The 24,241-nt window shown below is 44.5% G+C and overlaps 1 protein-coding gene across 3 annotated transcripts in view; it reads right to left on the bottom strand.

The window, feature by feature from the left end:
* Positions 1-24,241, bottom strand: part of nav1a (neuron navigator 1a) — an 85,754-nt gene that overhangs the window by 49,427 nt on the left and 12,086 nt on the right. For 2 of the 3 annotated variants that reach the window (XM_008286152.1, XM_008286153.1), the window contains exons 5-7: positions 15,273-16,097; positions 3,557-3,659; positions 1,452-1,778 (exon numbers count right to left, since the gene is read on the bottom strand). In XM_008286152.1, coding sequence (XP_008284374.1) covers positions 1,452-1,778; positions 3,557-3,659; positions 15,273-16,097 — 1,255 coding nt within the window. Of the gene's footprint in view, positions 1-1,451; positions 1,779-3,556; positions 3,660-15,272; positions 16,098-16,344; positions 16,529-24,241 lie in introns of those variants that run through there. The other variant, XM_008286154.1, reaches the window with a different exon arrangement.

The following is a 24,241-nucleotide window of genomic DNA, read 5'->3' as shown; positions in this document are numbered from 1 at the left end:
AGATAGACAATAACACAATATACAAGGTTTTGAACTGTGTTGCAATTGATTTCCTGGTGAATGGGGGTGCATTTTTGTGGTTACCATGGAGACGTCAAGCTGTATCCAGCACAGGGCTTTGTAAAAAAAAAACACAACAAATTGTTGGATGAGCTCCGTAGCTCACATGCACACTGCCAGCATCATGGTTTATGGTGAGATAATGTGTTTTTGTTCGCTGTGCTTAGACGGGCTTGGTGAAACATGATGCTGTGTCAACCACTGAGCTAAAAACTGTTGTCATATCATTTTAAGGCAAGAGCCGCAAGTGCTCCAAAGCTAACCAAGGAATTTCAGGAAACACAACTTCTTCAGCAGCCTTTCTAAGCTTTATTTCTTAAGTTTGCGCACTGATGGGAATCTTGTCATTCAATTTGTCTAGTCATCAAGTCACAAGGTAATGCTAAATAGCAACACAAACATCAGCTACCAGCATAATCAATCGTATGACTGGTCCCTGTGAGTCAACTGTCAGAGAAAAACAACTTGTGTTCACAAAGCTCTTCTAGTCATCAATAACACCCAGATAGACAGCCAAACATGTTCACATTATATGGCTGTGATTACTTTATTCTGGTCCATTATTTAGCAGATAATAAATGAAGCTTAACACAACCCATTTCTTGCAAACTTTGCTGTCACAAACAGACAGCCACCAGCCAGAAGAGTGTCTATGTGCGATGTGAGAAAAGATACCTTAAATGCTCTACCAATTACAGAAGAGAAACAAATCTTCAAAAACACAAACCACCTGTGTAACAACCATTTGGACAATGCAGTTAACGTGCTGATGAACATTTCTGAAGCCGAAATACCTCACGTCTTCTGAAGTGATCTCAAGATTTCATCCTTTAATTCAATAACTCTAACGCTCTTCACAAACAAAAATCATTCTGACCTTGATAGTTCTGATCCCTCAGTGGCTAGGCAGATTAAGTTACGTTTTTTCCTTCCAAATACATCTGCTTTTGAGCTCTGCCAGTGGGTTCTGGTGAGCCAGCGTTGCAAGGGGTCCACATGGAAGTCTGCTGGCAAAGCCGGCGGGCTCGCAGCTGAATGACAGGATGGTCTCTGTGAGGGGGCTCGATAATGGTGACATAATGCTAGACTCTGCCAGAGGGCAACTTTCTGACTATAGCAGAGCCAGCTGTGGGACGGGACGGGGGGGGGCCTACATCTGACAGTGTCAGGGCAGAGACTATGAGGAGGGCTTGTGATGCATTACAGCCAAGCTGATCAGTGCTGGTAAACCACTAACTACAGGCCTGACTGCGGCTGTGTGGTTGTAACAGTAAACAGGTGGCAGGATTCACCTCACCAGGAATGCCATGACCTTAAATGAAACACAAGTGCCCTGATTTCTACACACTGCAGCGTCACGAGGTTATAAAATCCTCTCAATAGCAACTCACCCATTCCCCAGGTCATCGATGTCGTCATCGTCTTCCTCGTCGTCATTGGGGCTCTTCCCACCGAGGTCGCTGTCACTGAGGTAATCTCCCTTCAGGAGGGCCGGGTCGGAGTCGTCCAGGGCTTCGATGAGGTGGATACGAGAGGTGTGACTGATCCGGATGGGAACCTCTGACTGGGCGTTACCTGTGGACGGAGCGTCGCCGGCCTGCAGACGGGGGCTAGCTTGACCCTGGCGCCAGGACAGCGGAGAGGAGCGATTTGACAAACTGGAAATAGAGAAGGCAGCAGCTTCATCACTGTCGTAGCACATGGTCCCCTCCACACAGCTAAGGAACAGGAAAAAGACACAAGATAGGATTCGACTTTATTGTCATTGCATGAATGAAGTGCAGTGTTTTCACATATCTAATCGAGTTAGGAAGCTGGGGTCAGCCACACAATAGCACCGATAGTGTTAAAGACTGCTCAGGGGCCCAACAGTCGTGGTTTTGCATTGGTGGCTTGAACCTCTGACCTGCCTATCAGTAGCCCAAAGCCACAACAATTAAGCCACCACTGATAAATACTTAAACAAATCTTCAAAGACATGCATTGCTCTAAAAAGGCATAAAGGTCAGGCACAATTTTAACAGACAGAAAGCGAGCGCGTGTCTTTGATTTCCTTTTTTTTTTTTTTCCAGAAAAGCTTAGGATCTGCTTCCTCTATGCAATCATCCCTCCTCCTCTCCCCACCCTGTATCCTCGTCTCTCAGTGGGAACCTCACTATGAAAAGCCTCATACTGATTTTAAAGGGGCTCAAGGATTAGTTGGGATGTATATGAGTGTAAAATGCCTTTGTCTGTTTGTACACATGCAAGTAATATGGTCGTGTGAGTGTTTCCATGTGATCTTCCTGGCAGCCAACATTCCTTTATGTTGTTCCGTGCTCAACATTAAGCTTAAAACTGCCGAGCACCGTCGCTTCACATTTTTACCAGTCTACAAATATCGGCATCACTAACATCACAATCATATTCCCCCGTGCCAAAGCAGCAAAGCACATCACTACTTAGCGCCTAGACTGAGAATGATGAGAATTAGCATATTTAAAGTTACTTGCTTTCAAACTGTGTGGTGACAGCGCATGCATTTTGCCTGCGACATTAAAATTAATCTTGTGCGCAGGATCCAACAAAAACAGCCAATAAAGACATTTCTTGAATGAAATGCTTGCGTAAAACAGGCAGACAGGAAGTGGAGAGAAGTTGAATAAGAGGTCTTCCTGCTTGCTGTGCATGTACAGGTAAATGTGAGACAAAACAATTTGCTCGCTAAGCAATCTGTTTGTTTAATTCATGCAAATCTTCCGCTCTATACAGTCATTTTTCGCAGGATATATGACATCTTGTTTGCACATTAACCTTCCGCCGACAGGCTGTAGGCCTCAGAGCAAAATATGTCTTCAGGGACAGCAGGAGAGTGATTCAAGGTTATTACAGCACAATAAAAGTATGAATGGCAAAGGAAGTGTAATCCAGCAGGGAACCATCTGCTGATTTGTTCTTCATGTAGCGCGCTCCCACCGAGGGACACGGTTAGGATACGTAGCAGGAGGCGCGTGGACCGGCGGACGGAAGGGGAAACTCTCAAGGACAAAATCTGAAGACAACGCCGACCACAACCTAAACCGGTCCAGGATGCAGAGGAAGAAAGAGGACACACACACACACACACACGTGCTCGCATGCAATTAATCACAGCATCACCGCTTGTACCAATGCGAGTCGTGAGTGCGCATTGGCAGGGTCGGCTTTGAAGTCAGCTTTCAGCTAATCCTGCCTCAGTTCTGCATTAACCAACGCAAACTGAGAGCAGAGGAGGCGAAAAAATGACAGACTGTAACGGCAACTGGTCTACCAGGAATACTGATATCGATCTGAGAACCCGCAGGCAGTTTACCACCACACCCCAAAACACTGTTAGCAGTGTCAATAAGAATCCGCCCATCCTGACTGCGGTTCTTTTTTTTCGCCAACTGTTTCTGCAATTTTTTATTTTTTTTGCCTTTGTTTTCTTGTTGTTTCCTTTGACGAGGTCCTGTTTCTGTGTTTGTGCGCGACTGACCTGTGGCTGAGCTGCACCCCTCTCAGGCTGGTCATGGTTTCCTCCAGGTTCTGTCGAAGGTCCAAAACATTTTGCACGGTCCTTTTCCTCTGGGACTCTGGGTCTGCAGGGGGGCACACACACACACACACAAGCACGAGGGGATATTTTTAGAGATAAAATGCCTTGTTACATAATTTGCAGAGAGTCGACCTGTTCAAACATTTTTACAAAATATGCATGCAGAACTTAACAGGGCCTTAATGAGAAAAAATACATGACAACATGTGAGTTATTAAATGATGATCATGGTAGTTTTCTGCTACTGGCCGTGCCAAAAGCTGACCACATAGACTGGTAATCATTTAATGTTCAATCCCTGCACGCAGCAGCCAAAACCTAGGATTACACCTCATCAAAACAAAGCCTGAAAAATAAATCTATAACAGGGAATAAAATGACGAAACTAGGAAAACACACTACGGTTGTAGCAGTGGCCCTGTAAGCACAGATGTTTTTCCAAATGGCAGTACAGCAAAATAAATTAAATATGATGCAGACAGACAAAATAACAGGAAGAGCCCTTTAAGATCACACTTCAGTTGTATTCAGTCAGCAGAGAAACACACAACATCTGTCTGCTCTGTCTATCTGCTGTCTGGATAGATAGATCCCACATTTCCTCCTCTCCAGCTGCCCTTTGCCACGATGCCCCGGTGCCTGCTCATTGCACTGTGGCCTTTTTGCCCTTTTGCTTGCTCAGTGGCAAGATTAAACCAGAAGCCTTTATCACTTAAACCCAACAGGGGACACGCTGGCATTTGTTTCACCCCTTCTTAATAAACTGTAATCTGCTCAGATTGGACCACGTAGATTCACGCTGAGCCATCCGGCCAAACTGCTGTTTCATACGGGTTTCATTCATGTGTGTGCACATGTCTTTAGCGAGCTCCCACCGGGGGGGCTGGATGAGTGGATGCAATCAAAGAAAATAAGATTCTCTTAATCGTCTCAAAACACTTGAGCCACTGCAACAACAAACTGGCTGAATCCCTCCAGAATTTATGCTCAGGAAAGTACTAAATCGAGCTTCAATTTGCTTCCACTTTGTTTCTACCATCACAGGATTTTTAGTCTCTATGCTCATACTGATTTCACACAGAGAACCAAGAAAAACCTACAAACATCTATACACTATTGCATTTAGTCAGCTGGCTAATAGGAACATATAAGATGCAGCATATGACCTTCTCCCCTGCACTCTTTCAAACTCTCTCAAGTGGATTTATGTGTGATGAGGGGATAGTAATAAAAGTGTTACGGTGAAAAGATATGAGGCAGCCTGTTCACCCCTAAGGTTCAATTCAATAACCCATTAGAAGTGACCAGCTGACTCCCAAATATAAGAACATATAAATGACTTCTGTTACAAAGTTTATTTCATCAACCACATATTTGATATTTAAGTTTAAATACTTTCACAAGATCTTTTAAAATGCCCAGTTACTGATTTTCACTTGTATTTAATTTGCATTAAAAATTTGTCACGGTAATTCACAGTAACCAGGGTCTAGCTGTTGAAAGCAACCGCACATGCACACACTATTCACAACTCCTAAGAATCAGTCCAGCTGGCGAGTGAGGAGGTGAAGGGGGGAGGAGGCATTCTAATGAGCGAGGAGGGCAAATCATGAACTGCCAGAGGTGTCAATCTCAACAACAGCTGCAGACTACAACCACCGTTTTCACATACGTACTTTTGTATGCAAGTATTTGTATGCATAGCGAGTGTACTCATATGGAAATACGTGCAGACATGAGAAGAAACAAATCCACCGTACCCCAGACCTGATTTATGAAGCTGGATTGATTTTTCCTGAAGACAACGGTCACACAGACAATTGATTAGGCAGCCCTGGGGACAGGCACCTTGATGGAGGGATGAAGAAGTCATTGTAATGCAAACCTCTGCAACTCCCACACACACGTACACACACAGCCACACTGTGAATGTTTGCTTACACAAAATATATACAAAAATAGAACTTCCTTGTTCTCTGGATTGTGCTCACATGAAGGGTACTATTACACGGTGGGGAAATTCAAGCTGTAAAGTGACTCTTTACAGCTTTAAAATGTTCTGTTTTGGTAATATTGTCATACAAAGGTTTAGCAGGAACAAAGAACTCCTAATACATGCAAACACAGACAACGTCTGCACACACACTTGGGCACACGTATGCAGGCTTTAATTGGGCGATTTTAATTACCCTAAATGGGAGCTTTGTTTAACACTGGCGTCAAATTGATTAGATACGGTCTGCGTTATTGTGCGTGTGCCTGTGCGTATATGTGTGTGTGAGTGCTTGTCTGTAAAAGACTTCCTGTCCCGCCTCTGCCCTGGCCCTGGTGGTCCCAGCTGGCATGGGGAGGGGGTGTAGCGGTGGTGGCGGTGGGGGTGAGGGAATTAGGGATGCAAATATCCCTGTCAAGCCTGGCAGCTCACCAGGGGTGCAGATGAATTACATTGATCTGGTTTAAACTGAGTGTGTGTGTGTGCGGGTGTGTGTGTGTGTGTGTGTATCTGTTGGGATGGTACCTCCACCTGCCTCTTCTGGATACACTCGCGAACACACTCCAGCTCTGAAGAGGCTATGAAACCAGCTGAGACGCCTTTCGTAATGGCCCACTCAGACTCTTGAAGTGAGAGTCAGCAAGTTAGACTGAGAGTGTTATTGTGAGTGTATGCATGTGCTGGATGTGCAGGGGAAAATCTCTGCATCCTAATGCGAGCCCGCTCTCAGTCAAGACAGACAAAGCAAGCTGACGGAAAGCCAGACTTCAAAGAGGCCAAAGAAAAGGAGTGCTATGTATGTAAAGGAGGAAAGCGAGCAGACAATTTATTTTGGGAATCATGTTTTGCCTACTGCACCGCAACAAGAATCGAGATGGCAAGACAACATAAATCTGCACTGGATACGGCCTTTTTCTCTAATGTTGTGTGCGGTTAGGCCACAAGCCCGTTAGCAAGAATTGCTGACCTTTGAATTGGCAGCAATGTTAAGAAGCTTGTTTTTGAATCCTAAAGACAGCGAAGACGGATGTTTCCATAGTGCCCCAGACTTTAAGTGGGCTTGCTGGGAACTACTTTCAGGCGCGGACGAATACTCATTTAGTCTCCAGCACCATTGAAGTAATGTAGGACTGACTCAAAATAAAATACAGTGCCTGGGACTCAGCAATGGAGTTCAAAGAAGGGATGAGCCATACAGACTGGGATTAACTATTGCCGGGATAAATGCATTTTTGGTTTTACAATGACATTTTTTTTTAACAATAAGAAATATTACTGGCTTCGTACTATGAAGGAAGAGGAAGTGATAAAACTGCATGATGTCTGATGGTCGCCAGACAGAGCTGAGTGAAGAGAGAAACTGCTGTCCACTTGGTTTCCTCTCTTGGGTCACTTGACTCTCCTCTCCATTAGAAACAAACAAACTCCCCAAAGATACACTAATGGCTCTGTCCTTGCAGGAGCAGTCTGCCATTTTGTGTGTATATGTGTGTGTGGATATGTTTGTGTGGTGGCCTCGCATACTTCTCTGACAGTGTTGTTCTGTGTAGTGAATATAAAGGTGTGTTTTTACAAAAAGATGGACGTAGAGTCTGAAAAGGGAACACTTGCATCCTTTCTAATGGTCAGCAGGGGGCAAAGAAAAAGTCTGATTATGGAAGTCTATGAGAAAATAACCAAACTTCTCACATAATCTGCTACTTCAGTAAACATTTTCCTACAAGTTTTAAGGTCTCAATTGCTAGTTTCAAAACTTTTTGAATAAGGTATGATGTTCATTTAGTAAATTATTTAGAGGAACATACACATGAAGCATGGTGTGTTTTTGGGCGGAGCTATCTTGTGATTGACAAGATCACCATGCACATTGTCCTTCAGTCAGATTCACAGCTCGCTAATTACATTCCTTTGTATTTTTTAAAAGACCAATAATGGCCAAACTCCAAACTCAAGACTCCACAAAGGTACTCCACAAACCAACGGGTGATGTCACGGCCGCTACATCCATCTTTTATGAGGAGTCTATGGTCTTCATCAGCAAGAGATTCAGTTCTGTGGAATATGAATGAAGGTTTGAGTAATGGCTCTCGTTTCTATTCTTTCCTTCCTTCCCTCCGGAGTTCATCTGTCCCTGTCCAGTCCACATGTGTGCACATATGTTAGCGTCACTATAACCTTCCTCGGGCTACAGCACCCTTAACGCATGATAGATGGGTGTGGTTGAGCATCACTGGCACTGCACCGGAAAATATCCGCACCCCCAGCGATGTGTGCATGTCTTCGAAAATAGTCACAAGCCAAAGTGGCCGTTTGCTGCAAAGACAATCATTACAGCATTCCTGACAAGTGAGATACGAGAATCACACAAACAGGATGCTTGTAAAGTCTTTGTGGTTTTTGTTATTGTTTAAATTTCTTTAGGAAATGGTGCCAAACGAAGACAAATAAAGACAAGGGTGATAGCTCAGATATACACCTGTAACCAAGCGAGTAAAGGGGGTAATTATGTTCTATTTTGCTTGTTACGACCGTTTTGGTTAATATATATAATCCCCGTCTTCTTCCTTTTTCTGAGCTCTGACTCCGCTTAGCTTCGCATCACAGCCCCACACTGACCTTAGACAGTTTGCAAAACAGGAAGTATTACAACATACAGTCATTCCTGCACATCTGGACAGAGCGGACAAACACACGGCAAAGCACCCAAATGTGCATCCACGCACATGTATACACACACACACACGCAAACACGCATGCACAGAAGTTCATCTGCTGCACCGGAATGTCGCAACAGGATATTAGAGCCCTTGAAGATCTTATCTGATATGTGACATGAATGGTTAATGAGCATATCAGAGCACAACATTGCATCTGTGTACACCCAACCTAAGCAGTTGTTGAAATAGCTGAAATGCTATAAGTGAAGCAGCAGTCTTCCCATGACAGAACGATTAGCGTATCAGTGCACATTTGTGACAAGGAGATGATATTGTGAGATAGTCGTGATAGTTTGAGCAGCTGACTGTGAAATCCATTTAAAATTGGAAATCCTTATGTAAAAGTAAATTCCATAGGAGGAACAGGGAGGAAGAGTCAACACACTGACTGCCGTAGGCACACGGTTTAAGAATTGTGAACAGACAGGCAAAATAACTACATGTGCAGCAACTAGCACATAGTTAAAACTCTCAAACTTTGCTCTCTCATCCTCTCAGATCTCCTGACCCAAACACAAACAGACACACATACTAACACACTTGGCATATCTCCTTAACCGCAGCCCTATCTGCTTAAAAGTTCAACGCTATCCGCTTAGAGAGGAAGACGAGGAAGCTTTAAGTGACTTGAGAGAAGTTTACTTTCTCAGAAAAGAAGGTCAAGACCTCACAAAGGTAACACTGAAAGAACATTTCACCTCTAGCCTTCCTAATTAGACTTCAAAACACAGAGGGGGATGTGTGTGTGCGCCATTGTGCTGAGCTGCAGGATGAGATTAAACATGTCAGAGGTGCTTCCAGAGTACAGAGATGAAGAGAGGCACAATCTAAAACACACGTGCCACCTATAAACAAACATGGTATGCAGGTGAGGCTGTCAAAAAATGTATCATCTGCAGGAAAGTCCCAATGAGGTTTGTGTGTTTCTGTGTGTGTGTGTGTGTGTGTGTGTGTCATCATGAAATGTCAAACATCTACAACTTTCAGCCATATCTGTTGCGCTTCTTGGGCACAGTTGAAAACTTTCGGCCTGAATCTAAATCAGAACAAATCTAAATACAGATTGTGTCTCACACACATTCATGCGAGCACACAGCCACATACTTGCACACATACTAAATAAACCCAGCAGCAGGCCAAGGCAGACCATAATGTGTGGCAATGTTTGGGTGTATTTTTGTTCAAGAGAGTTGTTTCCTGTGGAACAGTATTTTACAATGTGCTTAAACCCAGCTGCAGCTCCACTCTCACATGTCAGACACAGTCGGCACTCTGTGTGTGATCCCTGCGCTGCTAATGAGATGATGGGTGAAACAGTAGAACTGCTGACAGCGAGGAAGTAACATTTACACAGTGTTGCAAAATGTATACAATGAAGCACATGGACGGAAATAAATATTTAGATAGGTGTGAAACACTTGTCGTCTGAACATAATTTTAACAATCTGACCCGAAGGATGTTTAATGATACATGTACTTTATATGCGGGCGAATAACATAAGGGCTGAATCCAACAGTTATTTTTGATTTGTTTCATTAACCTGTCAACTATTTTCTAAACTAATTGATGAGTCTATAAAATGCAAAGGATGTGGACGAATCCACTGCCCAAGTAGCTGTTGCACTGCCAAGAGTTTATCATGGTGTGTTCCAGTATGTATGGATATGCATTAAGATATTGACAAACTGTTCCTCCACTCTAACTGCCTGTTTATTTACAGAACATCTGGGCCTGTAGGCTCGTTCTTCATTCTCCCACCCAGTTTTCTTTTGTGGTTGCAGCACGGCGGCTGGATTGTGTGCAGACTGTACAAAATTCAATTTTCAGTTCAAGCCTGGAAACTTTCATGCGTGGTTTGGGAAATCTGATAGGAGCGTAAATTAAATTTCTATGCAAGCAGATATGATTTATTGGACCTTATAGCATAACTGAGCAATAAAAATGCCGTTGCCAAATTACTGTCACTGATTTGTGATAAAAACTTCGATATATTTATAGTTAACAAATAAACGCCGCTTGTTGTTCGTTTAGCTTCAGCCTCGAGAACTAACACTGCGCTGACATAATCGCTGATATTAGCTAACCACAGTGCTGTCATGAGACTTGGTCAGATGTATGTGTGTGTTCCAGACTGATAATAATTTGTCTGAAGCAGCTAGAACATGCAGAGTGGTACATCAGAAACAAAGAGCCCTTTTATCTGAGACCTCTCCTAAGAGGAAAACACAAACAGAACAGAAATAGATGAGCACTAAGTATTCCTCATCACAAGTGGCCCGCATAACTCTCCCTCTGTATTTTTCTCCCTCTTTCTCTCACATGCACTCACACATGCATGTGAAAGCATCAAGTATATCCTATCGATTTCCACATTACATATCACATGTTAGCAAGAAAATGCTGAACTAACATGAGCCATACTGACAGTGAGACCAACAAACCCGTCAATGTAGCGTACTATGATTTTTTTAAGGGGAGAGGTTTCTTTTTGCAATCTAAGCAAAACAATAGCATGTTGGGAGTCATTTTCCTGTGACACTCCTATAGTTAAGGGTTAATACAAGTGTTCCAGTTTCTTCAAAAATTGCTTCAATCTTTTAAACGACAAAAACAACAAAAAACAGCCCTGCCATTGTCAGCAGAGTATAACAAAATCAAATAATCTGGGCAGTATAATAACATACTTGTCTTTAAGTGGTTCGCAGTGTGTGTGTGTGTTGTTGTGTAAGAGCTGATGAGACAAAAACACAGAGTACTAATATGATTTAGGAGGAAGATGGCAGGAAGCAGACAGCACTAATGCAATGGCTCCTGCATTAAGTCCTTAGAGACTGACCGCAACGCATTGTAAACAAACACGCACGCACAACGACACACACAGCAAGGGTAGGGGAAAAAAAAAAAAAAAAGCATAATCATACATGCATGTGCTGTGTGTGCACTCGTTTCCTCTATGAATATTCCTGGTGACAAAATCCCTGTCACACTAAAAAGATGTCCTCTGTCCTCCTCCTGAAACACTTGTACCAGAAATATCCTCTCTGCTGTCTGACTGGTGACAGAACACTGCTACCCGTCAACTCGCATCAGAGTTGAAAATAAGAGGAAGAGAGGGAGAGGGAGAGATTCGGAGGGATGCTTTATTCCTCGCTTTCCTTGGGCGTCTGCGTTTGTTTGGCTTGTCACCACCTCCTCCTCGGTGGGAGCACGACTGCCCCGAATCCTTCAGTCAGCAAAGCCCGGGGTGGAACCGGCCGCCCCGACCGCACCCGCATCCCATTAGAGACTCAGCACCCGCGATCACAATGGAGGAACCGAGTGTGAAAAATAACCTTTCGCGGCCGAAGAGGATGAACACAGCGGAGTTATAGACAGGACGGTGTATCAGTGTCTGAATGTGGCACATATTGAATGTGCATGTGTGAGCATGTGTGAGCTTTGGACTTAGGAAGCTGCAGTGCTTTTACGTTATTTCCTGCAGCGCTGTCAAGTTCCCTTGAACAGGCTTGTGCGTGCATCTGTGTTTGCCAGCGTGTGTGTGTGCGTCTTCTTTTTCAGGGTTTGTCGATTCCTCTCTGGGGTTTATTGTTCCGCAGACAGCTGATGAGCATACACCAGAAACCGTCAACCACACAAACATGCCCACACACGCGCAAAACAATGGCAAACTAAAATAACAAGCGCGTTGGTAGCGGAGGCCGCATTAATGAGCATCCATGTGTCACAGAGTCACATTTAGTTCTCCTCTGCTGAGACTTTACGGACACTTACATGTGACCATCAGCTCAGCCTAAACTAAGACCACACATCTCCAATCTCCTAATCTAAATCTATATTCTCTATCTGATCCTTCATACAGTAAAATTCCACCCAAAACCCCCCAAATCTCCAACCAAACAGATGTCCTGTGGGCTTTTAATCTTTAATTCAGTTTAGTCTGTATGGCTGGCCTTTTCCAGGGTGATAGATCGGTGATTAGTGGAATGGAGGTTGAATCTTCTCATTATGTTTATGCGAGGTTTAATCCGGATGCTTGTTTGGTGTCTTAGACTGGATTCTCTCTAAACTGTCCCTGCCCCATGCTGGGAAAGGCCACTGCTTTAGGGAGCTTACCCTCTCACACACACCTCATTATGGGCGCTGGATGGGAACAGGGATGTGTCATTAGTGGCAGACATCTGAGGTTCAGTGCTTTGGATTACTCTGGCAACCTATGCTGTATATGCTTTACAAGGTGCCATTCAGGTCAGTTGGTTTTATTAGCAGAATTTACACAAAATAGAGTTCTTTATTCTCTTTGTCTAGCCTCGATTCTCGTGCCCGCTAATAAGATATGATGTAATACGCGCTGCATTTGGGAGAATTACCTCTGCAAGTCCAGAGCTGCTGTCCGTGGCCACACAAGTCAAGTAATTCTCTAAATCCAATTAACAAAAACCTTTTCATCACTCAGCGGTTAAACATGTATATTACAGAAAAAATAGAGACACTAATCCTAAACCACCTATAGATATATAGGCCCAACCTTGAAATATCCAGGATTGTTTTTTTTCTCTGTCTTTGTCATTGTGTGTGTGTGTGGGGGGGGAAGGGGGTTTATACTTCCCTCAGTGGCATTCTTCATTATCTTCGTTACTGTAGGCTAATCTCAAAAGGACAGTGTCATAGCGCATGCTGCTAGATGTCACACAACATGACGAGTACAAGACACAGGCATGTATTTAGCTCCCTGTAGCTAACAACTGACATGTAGCTTCCAACAACAATGGCCAAATATAAGTTGATTTATCATAGCATAATACTGTATCTTGATATAACACGCTGCTTGCATGTCTCTAAGAAGCCGAACAGGAGACGGCAGGACTGAACCTGGGGAGAGGAGAAGTGGATCACTGGGAATGATCCATTGAACATCCATAATCTATCTTCCTATGACAGAGCACACAGAGCAGAAACCAATTAGCCGAGCATCCCATCGGAAATGGAGAAGTAGATACGATAAAGGATGAGCCCACGGCTGTAAGCTACGGGGCAAGTTACAATTAACCTCCCCCCTAACACACACATGTACAAATTCACATGAGTACACACACTAAACTATCCAACACACCTGCTGTGGTTTCTGGGATAAACCTCTGGCAGGTTGTGGTGAAGTGAAATGGCTCAAAGCTACATTTGGTCATTTGGGATGCAAATTTAGGTCATCGACTGTTACCATTATTTTACTCCAGTGCCTCACTTTTTCTTTGTCTCACTCGTTTCATCTCGCTGTGAACAAAGTCCTTTCCTCCCACAAAATTCTTGCCAGGTTCCTCCCTCTACTTTCTTTCGCTCTGTTCTCCTCCCTCCTCCCTACCTGGCTGCCCGGCGTAGGTGTGGCCAGCAACATCGCAGCAAGGTCAAACACAGCTACACACCGCACACACACACCACGTACAGCACATTCACACACACACACAGAGGGCTGCAGGGGCAAGGTCACGCATGCTATGATTTTGGGGGTGTGCTGCAGGATGCGGGCTGGTGAGGAGAGACAGGAAATGCAGAGAGCGGCGGAAGATATGGGTTTGATGATGAGCAGAAAATGATTTCCTTGCATCAAGCCAGATATAACGACCTGCTGCACTCTTCTCGCTCGCTCTCTGATGCTATCTGCTCCCACCGAGAGGGATGGATAGAGAGAGAGAATGAGCAAATGAGATACACAGCCTCTCAGAGAGTGTGCGTGTACGAATGAATAATGGATGATAGGTGCATACTCAAACCCCGGTTTGACCTGTTAGTCACCAACTCAGTCATCGTTCTCACAACACAACCCCCAGCAGCTAAAACTTTGAATATACAACATGCCCCGCTACCTGCCCATGCCACCAACCATTCAGATTCCCCGTCTCTCCTCCCACACGTTGCCCCCGGTAACGAAGTAAGGGGGTGGGGGGGGAGTGGGGTGTGGTAGATAGTGACCATCTGTCAGTGGCCCGGAGATCAATGGAACTGAAGGGGAGGAGGGAGGGAAGGGGTGAGGAGGGGGGTGAGGGAGTGGTGCGAGGCTAAATATGTGGCCCACTGTGACCAGAGCCAGGCTCAATATGCAGCCGTTTTATTTACCGGCCGAAAACACACTCCCCACGAGTCCCACTCACACGGCCTTTATTAACGAATGGCTGATTTTGGTGTGGGCCAGCAGACATGCAGAAACATGCGGTCAGACTTCTAACTGCACAGCGATGCAGTCGTTGATTTTTTTAAAATCTTTTTGATATAAATAAATCCTTTTCATTTTAGAATACGCTCTCGTGCCGACAGGGCTGTTGATGTCAGAAAGAGAGAGATATAATGAGAGAAGAAGAGGGGTGTAGTTAATAGGTTAATATAAATCTAGCTCACTGTGGCAGTGGGTCAGATGAGACTAGGACAAAACACTCCAACGCCGGCTAATGAATCAACAAAACAATGTCAGCCCCCGGAAATGCTTGCTTCAGCTGCCTTTAGGAGCACACACTGCTCGCACATATACAGATATCTAAGACAATACATGAAGCGAAAAAGAATTTCACACATTTAGATAAAGCACGTGCGGCCGTAAAAGCATTGTAAACAGGAGGATTTTCACCACCTCACAACCAAGGCTTGTCAGCATTACATAGAGCAATGCATTTAAAAACACACTGATATTGTGGTCTGCTGCAATAGAGACTGAACTCATTTAAAATTCACTGTTGATGCTGATGGTAGAGTCGGAGATGGAGGGGAAGGTTTGGGTGTGGAGAGGAGAGGAGAGATATTCAGGTGGTTGGGTTCAGTCGAGCTTGGCTGTTTGTTTTTGTTATTTCATGCCCACTGAACCGATACGTAGGTGAACACAGCCACTCCTGACTGAGTACAAATAATGTCAATAATTATAACAATGCAACAGCAAAATTAGATCAGAAATAACAGACTCACCCAGCATTTGGCTGAAGAGCAGCTGCTCCAGGTCTCCCAGAACCGTCACAACTAATTCTGGGTCCACCTTTAGGAAGCCCTTATCATCTTCTCCTTCTACCCCCTTCTTGTCTTTCTTTTCCTCTGTTGACAGAGCTCCAGATCTCCCTTTCTCCCCGGGTTTCTTTCCATTAGTTCCAGTACTCCCAGCTCCATTGGAGTTAGCTTTAGTTGGTTGGTCAGCAGGTTCTGAATCTGCACTCTGGCCGGCCTCAGAGGCCTTGCTGATGGGCTTGACCTCAGCATAAGGTCCCCGTGGTTTACCAGGTGCGGGGATTCGACTCGGCTTGCCTCCATTAGAAGTTACAGGTGGGGAGCAGAAAGATTTGGGCTTCCCCTGGAACAGGGACTGTTCTGACTTTGAAAGTGTCCTGGAGAGTGGCGGTCTCCCACCGCCGGCTTGACCTGTCTTACTCTGGCCCACTTTGCTGGTCCCAGTGCCGGGCCGACTTGTATCATCATTCCACCGAGGAGACTGGTACAGATGCAGCTTCTTCTCCGCATCAGTGAGCACAGACAAGTTGTTCAGTGACCGCTGCTTGCGGAGCCTGGATGGATTGGGGATTGGAATGGGGATAGATCCAGAGGTGGGCCGGTAGACCTTGAGCTCTGACCCAGAGGGACGTGGAGGCCCCTGAGGCAGAGCAGAGGGCTTGGCCAGTGGCTTCCTAGAGGCCATGGCCTGGGCTGGTGTATCCTGGCAGGAGACAGCCGCAGACCTGAGGTCCAGCTCTCTGGGCTTAGCCGTCATGCTAATGTTAGCCACATTAGCCTCCAGCATCCCTCCTGCAGAGAGCCAAGCAACAGCATCAGTGACACACTCTGAAATACACAGAGGCGGAATGAAAGAAACGGAAGAAAAATGGGTTGAAATAAAAAAAATAAAAAAAAAAACACCCACAAAGACTGTCTGTTTGCTCTCCCGCTCTACCACTGGGTCAAGACGGAGCCAGACTCCCCGCAGTGAGCGACTGTGGGTTCATCCCTGTGTTGAAAACGACGAGTGGGTTAGTAGAGTGACAGCCTTACTCACTGCTGATAATCCATGGATCTGCAGATATGTGTCCAGAGCCTAAATCCACTCCCTCACGGCGAGTCTGCAGCTCCCCGAGCCACGCAGATGACAATAGAGCTGCCAGAATAAAGCACAGCGCTGACCAGCCTCCCTCTCTCCGTGTCCCCCTCTGCCTCTCTCCTGCTCTGTGCTCCCTCCTGTTCACCGGGAAAGCAGCAGCCGACTGACAGCAGAAACAGTCGCAGCAGCAACAGCAACATCCCCCCCCCACCCACCACCTCCCCTTTCTCTCTCCTCCCTCTCCTTCTCCCTCACTCACTGGTTTGCTCTCTCTACCCCCACCGGCTCATTCACCCTCCCCGTCCGTCTTCCTCCTTTTTCCTTCCCTCCTTCGTTCTTGTTGTCTTTCTCTCTCTCTCTCTCTCTCCTCCCACTGACTGATTCACTGCTCGATCCTCCCTCTCTCTGCCTCTCTCTCTCTCTCTCTCACACTCAAACACACACCGCAGATGCTGTGTTATGCTGCACACCAGCGAGTGCGAACATAAGGGCTTGACGATAAATTACCAGCATCTTGTATAAACCCAGCTCTTCCCTGTTCCTGTGTTGCAATAACAGCTCTCTTCTGCTTCTTTTTTTTTTTTTTAACACATCCTTTTCAAGACAGGGTTCCCCCTTAAATCAATCTTCCCTTTTTAACTCTCCCCATCCTTTTTCTGTCAGTTAATCCCTTTGTTCTTATTCCTTTCTTTCTTTTTGAAAAGACACTACGACAAAGACAGGAAAAAAAGGAAGAAAAGAAAATACATTGATAATGAGCTCATCTGCTCAATTTATCCTAGTTACCACATGATGCAGCTAAAATATATTTCCCTCCACGACATCCCATTCCTACCCTGCAATCACTCATAATCACATTAGCTGTTCTATTCACCCATTCACATTCAGATTTTCTTATGTGTCCTAATCACCAGAGGCCCACCCATGATTAAGCTGATTCAAATTATCTGAAAAACAGCCGTGACTGTAGGATCAGCTTAGGAGAGGAGAATTTACCAGGCCCCCCCTACACAACGAGACTAAATATGCTCCAATTAGTAGCCAACAGACCTCAGATGAGCATCACATAACCTTCCCTGTATTACCTTTCCACTCGTTTATTCCTCATTTCCTCCCTCCCTTCCCTTTCCTTTCCTTCCAGTACGTCCCCTTCCCCCCTATCTATTTAACACAGATGCACAGGCCATGCAGGATACAGATTCATCACTAATCTATCCATCAGCACGACAATTGTGATACCTCAGTGAATTAAAACAAGCACACGTGCGCATGTGTGAATGAATGTCTATATTTTTGTCTCTTTCCACGAGTGTGTGCGTGGGTCTGTCTCTACGAGTGTGTCACATTGATGAGACAGGCTGAGAGAAGCCAATGCTCCAGTCCAGGGACTCGGTTAGGCTCTGGCACGTTCGGCTACGTCATTCCATCACTCCATAGACATCCCATCTCAATCAAGAAACAGGAATATCCTCCTCATCCTCCCTATTATTTCCTCTTTTTTCTCCTCTGCCTGACTGAAAGAAAGAATCTAATCCTGTAATTCCCCCTAAAACAGAGACATGGGTGGAGATCTGATATCACAGGGAGAGAAACAGAGCCAAAGAAATAGCATGATGTCATAATTTCTCATCTCTTTTAATTTCCGTTGCAAGTAATCATGATGACGCGGGGATAAAATGAGCCATCATCAAGTCCATCATGACCCATTAACAATCAATACAAACTGTTAGCAGTAAAAATTGTTTTTGTGTATTAATGCATCCGGTCTGCAGGCTGGTTTTGCAGCTTGTGGAGTGTTTTTGGAATGGGCGTATTACCTTTACTGTACTTCACTTCCCTCTTGTATGCAAGTAGCATTGCCTGCAGCTACAATGTTATCAGGCTACAGACTGTTAGGATTACTATTTAAACAAGCAGGCTGCTTTCTGTTACATTTGCATAAATCAGTTGACACTAAACCAGAGTGAAAACAAGCAATGTCCTGTTTGCTGACATACCGCACTCACTATTAGAGAGGCACTTTAAAAACTGCTCATTTGTCAACAAGTACCCGACCGGCGCCGACCGAACCTAAAAAATGACAACGACACGCATTAAGGTGCATGAACAGCACGCTTGCCCCCAATCTAACATCAATTTGTCCTTGAATGAGTGTGTGTAATACAGAAGTTGAGTACAGACAAAAACACAGACATGCATTGGCTGTTTTATTGTGTAAAGGCCAAAGCCATTAATTAGAAGCAGCTACCTTTAATAAAGAGCCAATGTTAAGGTGGTCATGCCACACTGAAGCCAGAGCTGTGTGGTGACAGTTATGGGGGCTCTGGGGGCCAGTAGCAGGCCGGTAGTTGGGGTGAGGGATGTAATTTAAGGCTAATAGGGTGCTGTACGTCAGCTCTTATACCTCCCTGATGAGGGATTAAGGTTATTCAAAAGTGAGTGACCGCATACAAGGCAGGTCTGTGTGGTGCGCAGATGCGCGTGGGGCAAAGACACGCGTCAGTGCTCTTGAAAGCGCGTAGACACACAGGTAAAGTGTGTGTTCGCGACACACAGCTACTTGTTTGTTCCAACACTCGTCTCTCTGGCTCCACAGCCCACTCACTTTAATATATGGCTGGTGTAAACATACTGTATATTCTCTCCTATTTCCACTTAGACTCTCTCTAACTCTACACACACACACACACACACACACACACACACACACACAGCATGCAGTCTGTGCAGGGTGTCTGACTGACCTGAGCAATCTGGCCCGGCATCAAAGAAGCTGGCAGTTTCAGAGTGTGATGGGTGCCAGTGCTTGGTATTAGCCTACACATTCAGCACATAGCAGCCTCATACATTCAGTATGTTACAGAAATGTGGGCGTGTGTGTGTATATGAATGCGTCCGTGGGCTGACCACTGAAGTTTTGGGGAAATTTGCTACGATGACAGGAAAACAGCTCCATTCACTTATAAAGACACTTATAAGCAAAGGTAAGTAAAGCTAAGGTGAGAAGTAAAAAGAGATTCAGGGATGAATGGGTAGATTGAAAGCAAAGAGTGAAATAGCGGGTGAGAGAAACAGACCAGACAGACCGAGAGGCACAGAGCGTGTCACTACTTTGCATGAGTATATTTGCCCTAGCATCTCTAAACAGTTTGGAACAAATTCACCACTATATTTTCGATGGAGCAGTCATGTGAGGCAGCCAGTGGGACGCACACTCAGACACACTGTGTGGTGCATTATATGCATGTTAACAAGGTTACACAAGGTCTCCAGCTTTGAAAGGAAAAGTACTGTGAGAGAGGAGGAAAGCACTGCAGCTTTGGATGTAACTAATTGTACCACAGCGTCTTCAACTTGAAGAGACACGGTTCCCATTCGGCTAAGCAGATGGCAAGCATTCTCGCTTTCACCTACTCTCTCTCGGTTCCTCTTGTTTTGCCTTTTTTTTGTGTGCAAGTACAAGAAAAAAAAAAAGTTGTTCTAAAGATGAGACAAGTGTGAACGAGGTGGGGAAGACGGTGACAAGAGCGAGCGCGACTGAGAACAGAAGATGAAGAAATATAGAGCGAATCGGGACAGGCGAGGGACAACACTATGAAAGATAGACGCTACTGGTGAGGAAAAAGTAAGAAAGAACGTTAAGAACTCAGAAAACAGGGCAATAAGGAAAGTGAGAGGAGAAGGAGGAAGAGGATGGGTGAGGAAGGATCTCTGCATGTGTGCCAGAGGAGCAAAGGAAGCCTGTAAGACAGAGGGGGGATATCCTGCCTCACTGCCTCGACACTGCTGCTAAGTTACGTCCGCTAGCACACTAATGCATGGGGTCCACAGGACACAATGAAGAATACGAGACTATGACACACTCATACACAAGGGAAGGCTCGCAGTCAGTTGGTGCACCACCGACACAATGACATGGCTATTAACGTCCTGTTTACACACTAAACAAAGAGGCATCAATCTGATGAATACATACAGCGCATGGCTCTCTGGTGCGAGTTAAGACTGTATATGTGAGTAACAGCGGGACTTTTTCCACAGTGACACCTCTTTGGTGGTCCTCACCAAGTGCTGATGATGCATCGCGTGAGTCACCGGCTTAAGCATTTGGGCAATTCAGCTATCAGTGACAATAGTGTGAGTGCATCGGTCCCACTAACTCCCGATTCCGGAGGCGCAAAATGTTAGTCCAACAAAAACACCATTCTCTCCCGGGGCGAATGTCACCCACTCATCGTGAATCACACAGCAGCTGAGAGCTGAAAAACATCAACTGCCATCCTGAGAATCTTAAAATATGTAGCAAGAATGAATCTGCTCTGCGTGTGTGTGTGTGTGTGTGTGTGTGTGTTTGTGTGTGTTTTATAAGGTACCGCTCTTTGTAGACGCACCCTCACAGACACCTCAGTGTTGACATTCTCAGCACACTTCCCAGGGGTATCCCACAATGCTCTGCTGCAGAGAGTGGTTGCCTGGTTACAGCGTGGTGTGCATACAGCAGCGATGGATCAACAGCGTGTATAAGTGTGTGTGTTCACTGTTGAAGGAAAATGTGCAGTAGTATTGGAGTAAAAATATGAATAACATGCATCCCAATCATTCAGTATGTGCGCGTACTCTGGTGTGGGAGTGTGTGCTCGATTCTCCATGGGTTATTAATTTTGGCAGATCTTTGGGATGTCTTTCCCCTGTGTGTGTGGTCCCATACAGAGAGGTTACACACATGAATGACTTAACTCGACTCCCTGGTTGGGGGTCACGCCACAGGTCAAGGAGGATCCTGAGTGTGCATTCACTCAGCCATTCCCCAATTCACCCTCCTCTTTCCATTTTCTCCTCCTTTATCTCCTGCACTGTAATGCAACTGTGCTTTACAGTGTGCCTCCTACATTGTAAGGGAATGTCCCCGGGGGAGAGAGAGATGCAGAAAGAAGAAGAGGAAACAGGAGGAGAAGGTGGCGACAACTGTCTTTGTGCATTGCCATACCAGTCCTGAGAGATGAATGGCAGAATAAGGAGCTCCTCTGTGTGTCTGAGTTCATTTTTACATGCTTATTCACATGTATATATGCGTGTGTGCCTCTTTTGCTCATGTATGGATCGGGCACGTGTTTAAAATATGCATCCACCACCAAACCCAAACATAAATAACTGGGCCACCACACCAGTCGACACTAGAGTAGAGTACAGGACTCCTGACAGGGTCAAAGGTAGGGTCAAATATAGAGTAGGGCACGACACTAAACCATAAATAGTGATTACTGCCTCACTCCTGGTGATAAGAGCGGGCATTAATCTAGTCCATTCTTATATCTGATCATCTTCCTAAAGCTACTAAACCACTCATCACTGTCCAATGCCAACTCGGCATATGCCTCCCTGATTAGATTGGCCAAAGAGGATTACACACTGTCTAAGAGTAGATGTGGTCGGGGTTATCAAAATGGTATTCACCAGACTATCCGAGGGCATTAAAGGGATGGCAAGCATGACATTTATAAACTGCAAGCTGATTTTATATCTTCATTACTAAAGATTTCCCTGCCTTTTGCTAATCTAAAAGTGAAAGGGGTTTCAGAATGTATTTCTTATAGAAGTGCCTCTCCAGTGGATGACAGTGGACTGCATGAGGATAAAAAGAAAAAGAAATTGATAGCTTTAAAATGTAAGCATTTAATATGTGTGACCACTGACACACAGATTCAAATTACAAGCTTAAATACATTATAATATTACTGGTTTGATCAAATTATTGCATTGCTCTGGAATGACAAAGAAGTTGGAAGTAAAAGAAACGTTGTACTGCCTCACAGCAATTGAATTCAGCTTCAGTAAACATTTAAGCTTTCTAAATAACAAACATTTCTCTGGATAATGAAATACAGTGGATAAGAATACATTACAGGAACTGGAACCATTATCCAGTTTGCAAGTTGTTGTTTTTTTTTTAAGTTAGTGCCTGACCACTGAATTCAATTATTGGGTTGCCCATAGAAACATAATGAAAAGAGACAATGTGGCTGTTTTAAAACAGTATATGCCAACGTCTTTCAAAATAAAGTGTCCATTTCATGTGCAGATTTTCTTTTTGATTTTTAGGGTGCGGTATACTTCCATATCCTTATTAACTGAATATTTCCATTTAATGTAAATTACGACCTTTACCTTGTTTGTGGGCATCTGTACAATGTGTTTGTGTGTGTGTGTGTTTGTGTTTGTGTGTGTGTGTGTGTGTGTACTAACAGACTTTTAGAGTGCCCGTAGGGAGTTGAAGGGCCATACCCTTGCTGGGAGATGAAAAATGATACTCAGTCCACATCACATTTATCTTTCAAACACCATCTGTGTACTGTCACACATGCATACGTCAGCGCACACACACACACACACACACACACTCTCGGATTCGAATGCATGCTCAAATCCACCTCTCTGGAGAGCAATAAGGTCAGGGGGTCTGTGGTCTAATTGAAAGACCACATGGTCCTTCAGTCACATTAAATGTTCAGGTCTTCATTAGGGTCTCAGATAGTAGATGTAAGAGCTGATTATGTTACCCCTGATTTAATCTATGTGAGTGCAAGCATATGGAAAACGTTGCATTTAAGGAAATTTACTCCTCCGATAGTCACAAATCAGATAAGGATTTGGCCTTGTTGTGTGTTCAATGAGTGCCAGCAGATTTTAAATATTTAACTGACGTTCAATCTGTCTTTTCATCTCGGGGCACACATTTGATTTTGTCCTCCTTACATAAAACAAAATCCCTCAGCCCACTGACCCCATTGGCCTTCTCTTTTCTACTCTCACCATTCTCACTCTTTCTCTTCCGTCGCTTCAAACTTTGCCTTCCACCCCATTTCCCTCCCTTCCTCGGCTTCCTAAATTACAGTTATTACGGTGTCAGCCCACCCTCCATGTAAATGCAGCTTCAGAGGAGTATAAGACACTTTAGTTCTGTTTCTAACGCCTGCTAGGGACCAATTACAAGGCCACAACCATAGCCCCAAGACAGCCCGAGCCCTTTAAAGACTGGGGCTGGTCCACCACCACTTCCCATCCCCCCTTTCCACAACCAGCTGGTTGAAACCTCCAAAAAAAGGTTTTAAAAGGTTTTATTTGCAAGGAACTCTATTCTGGTAGCCAGACAGGCCAGATGAGCAAAAAAAAAAGGGACCTTTAATGTCAAGGCTTGTGTTACAGTAAAAGAAAAATAATAACTAGGTCTCTTAAGATAATATATTTTCTATGTGCAGTGAAGTTACTAAGTAGACAATGGCAGCTGTGGAAGTTCTGGTAAGAAGGCATTACAAATTTCTACAGTGTACAGCAGCAGCTTCCATCAATTCATTAGAGCACATTATTGTCTGATTCTTTGCCTTCTCTGTTTTCTGTATCATCTCTCACTTGTCTTTCTTTCAGCGCTGACACCAACAGTGTCTGGACAGAAAAACCTGCTTCAAGAAAGCAAATCAATTCTCCAAGATGAACATCTGTGAAATGCAATTTAGATTTTGTACAAGCAAGGTAGCAGTTTTATATGAGTGGGAGGACGGTTATAAAGGGGAACATTCTGTGTTTTTGGATTCAAGGAGTTTTATAATTGAAATCTGTGGTCTAGCCTACATGACTTTACGGATTTTTTTAACTGTTTTTTTAAAGTCACATCGGTTTGGATGTTCTCTTATTGTTTTATGATTTGAACAACGAAAAACAAACTTAGAACCAAATGTTTAAATCATTCCCAACTGACACAAAGAGGCAGTCTTCCCAAAACAATGTAAAACCATCTTGCTGTATTTCATCTATAAAAAAACAACAACAACAACAAAAACCCAAAACCCTAGCAATCATT

This window comes from Stegastes partitus, unplaced genomic scaffold (assembly GCF_000690725.1).
Source record: "Stegastes partitus isolate 25-593 unplaced genomic scaffold, Stegastes_partitus-1.0.2 Scaffold435, whole genome shotgun sequence".
Lineage (NCBI taxonomy): Eukaryota > Metazoa > Chordata > Actinopteri > Pomacentridae > Stegastes > Stegastes partitus.
This window is presented reverse-complemented; position numbering and strand designations above follow the sequence as displayed.